The following is a 2104-nucleotide window of genomic DNA, read 5'->3' as shown; positions in this document are numbered from 1 at the left end:
ACGTCCTCAAGGCGCCATATCTGCTTTAACTCTTCGGCCAAGTCGTGGTACTTCGTTATTTTGGCCGAAAATTTTGAATGAGGGAAACGTGCTTCCTTCTTTTGTCGTAGGTCACAACGTCGTGACGATTGGCACGTATGAGGACGTCCATAATAATCTCACAATCCCAGTACAACTTTATGCAGCTATTTTTCAGAACCGGGCTGGGCAGCTACTTATAGTAGGGTACGTAACAGTTAAACAAGTTGTGCTTCAAAGCGAGTTGTTGGTGCACAATCTTGGCAACTGCATTGTGGTGTCCAAGGTAAGCCCTTTCGGCTAAGGCAAGACAGTCTGCAATCACATGCTCGATCGTTTCCCCTACTGAATTGCACTTTCGACAACGATCTTCTATATCTTCGTGCAATATGTACCTGCGGTAGTTCTTCGTCGTAATAACCCGATCCTGAATGGCTACTATGAAGCCTTCCGTCTCCGAAAAGAGATCACCTCGCACCAACCACGCATTCGATGCCACTTTGTCTACATTCGCTTGCTCTAATTGATGGGGGTGCGTCCCATGTAGTTCCTTTGCTTTCCATGTTTTGACCTTTTCTGATACGGTTTTTAGATCGCAGTTCAGCTGGTAATGCTCCTGCGCCAGATGCAGGGCGCCGAACCCGTGGTCTGCTTCACAGACAGTGCGGTAGACAACATGACGAGTCTGACTATCTATGAAATATCTCCGCAACTGCTCGATCTGGGATACGCATAGCGCTTGGATGTCAGTGACACCTCTTCCTCCTTCCATGCGTGGTAAGGTGATTCTTTCGACTGCCGATCTTGGGTGGTGCGAACGGTGCTTGGTTAGCGATACTCGCAAGGTACGTTCAATCGCTTCCAAATCCGTTTTGGTCCATTTAACCACCCCGAAGCTGTATGTCAACAAAGGCACGGCAAACGTGTTTATCGCCTTTACTTTGTTGCCGGCAGAGAGGAGTGATTTCAAAATACGGTTGACACGATACAGGAACCGTTCCTGCAGTTCTTTCCTGATAGTCGTGTGGTGAATACCTTTCAGTTGCAGGAATCCCAGGTATTTGTACGACTCACCTTCAATCATACTTCGAATTTCCTCCCTTTCGTTGATGCGGAAACTTTCAGCGTCCATTACTTTACCCCGAAGGATATTTACGAGACGACATTTGTCGACGCCGGGCTCCATCCGAATATCGTTGCTGAACGTTGTCGCCAGCTGCAACAAATGACGCAGCTTTCCCATAGTCTCCACAAACAGCTTCAGATCGTCTATAAAGAAGGTGTGGGTAATTTTTGTACTCGTTGTCCCACTTTTCAATTGGTAGCCATAGCTGCTTCGGTTAAGTGCTTTGCTGAGGGGTTCATCGCAAGGCAAAACCATGGCGGACTGACTGTATCGCCTTGAAAAATACCCCTTTTTATACTGAGAGTTCTGGATCGTAACACTTCTGTCCCGTCGGTACTGTGGAGTGAAGTGTTCCACATTCTTATTGCGTGTTTCATTAACCTGATGATGCCACCGTCTATTTTATACAATTATATTAATCATAATACAATTATGATTAATGATTATTAACGTGTGGGGTACTGAATCGTATGCCTTCTTATAGTGGATGTACGCCATACTGTGGTTTCGCCTATTTCGGCTTGCCTGTCTAACAATGACTGCATCGATGTTGACTTGGATTTTACAGGTTTATGTGTTTTTACGGGTTTGTTTACGGTTGTTTATCCTTTTTGTTTTTCAGTCATCACTCCATTTGCATCGCAATGGCACCTTTTGGGTGATTACCGACGAGAGCACCTTGTACAGGCTTGAAAGACGTGCTATTGGCCTGTATTTGGCGGGATTAGTCGTGTTTCGATCTTTGGGTCACCCCTTTAGTGATGAATTCTGGTAGCTCCTAGGGGTTTCTCAGTACCTTGTTGAAGCATTTCGCCATCCGCCCATCTCTTGTATTGTGTTAACCGACCTATCTTCACCCTCAACGATGCTATCCTAGATTCTGATCGTAGCATCCATGCGGGTTTCCGTGTTTGGGGACGTACATGGACCTCACCCAGAGTTCCCAGAGTTCTCACAACG

The 2104-nt window shown here is 46.2% G+C and overlaps 1 protein-coding gene across 1 annotated transcript; it reads right to left on the bottom strand.

Annotated features, from left to right (window-relative positions):
- Positions 1 to 211: 211 nt before the first annotated feature.
- Positions 212 to 1642, bottom strand: LOC128745633 (uncharacterized). The gene is made up of 2 exons (XM_053842707.1): positions 1596 to 1642; positions 212 to 1541 (listed from the first exon to the last, which is right to left on the bottom strand). Exons 1-2 carry the CDS (start codon positions 1640 to 1642, stop codon positions 212 to 214), a joined length of 1377 nt encoding a protein of 458 aa, XP_053698682.1.
- Positions 1643 to 2104: the final 462 nt, after the last annotated feature.

Source organism: Sabethes cyaneus, chromosome 1, assembly GCF_943734655.1.
Source record: "Sabethes cyaneus chromosome 1, idSabCyanKW18_F2, whole genome shotgun sequence".
Taxonomy (NCBI): Eukaryota; Metazoa; Arthropoda; class Insecta; order Diptera; family Culicidae; genus Sabethes; species Sabethes cyaneus.
Note: the sequence above shows the minus strand (reverse complement) of the source record. Positions and strands in the feature narration are given on the sequence as shown.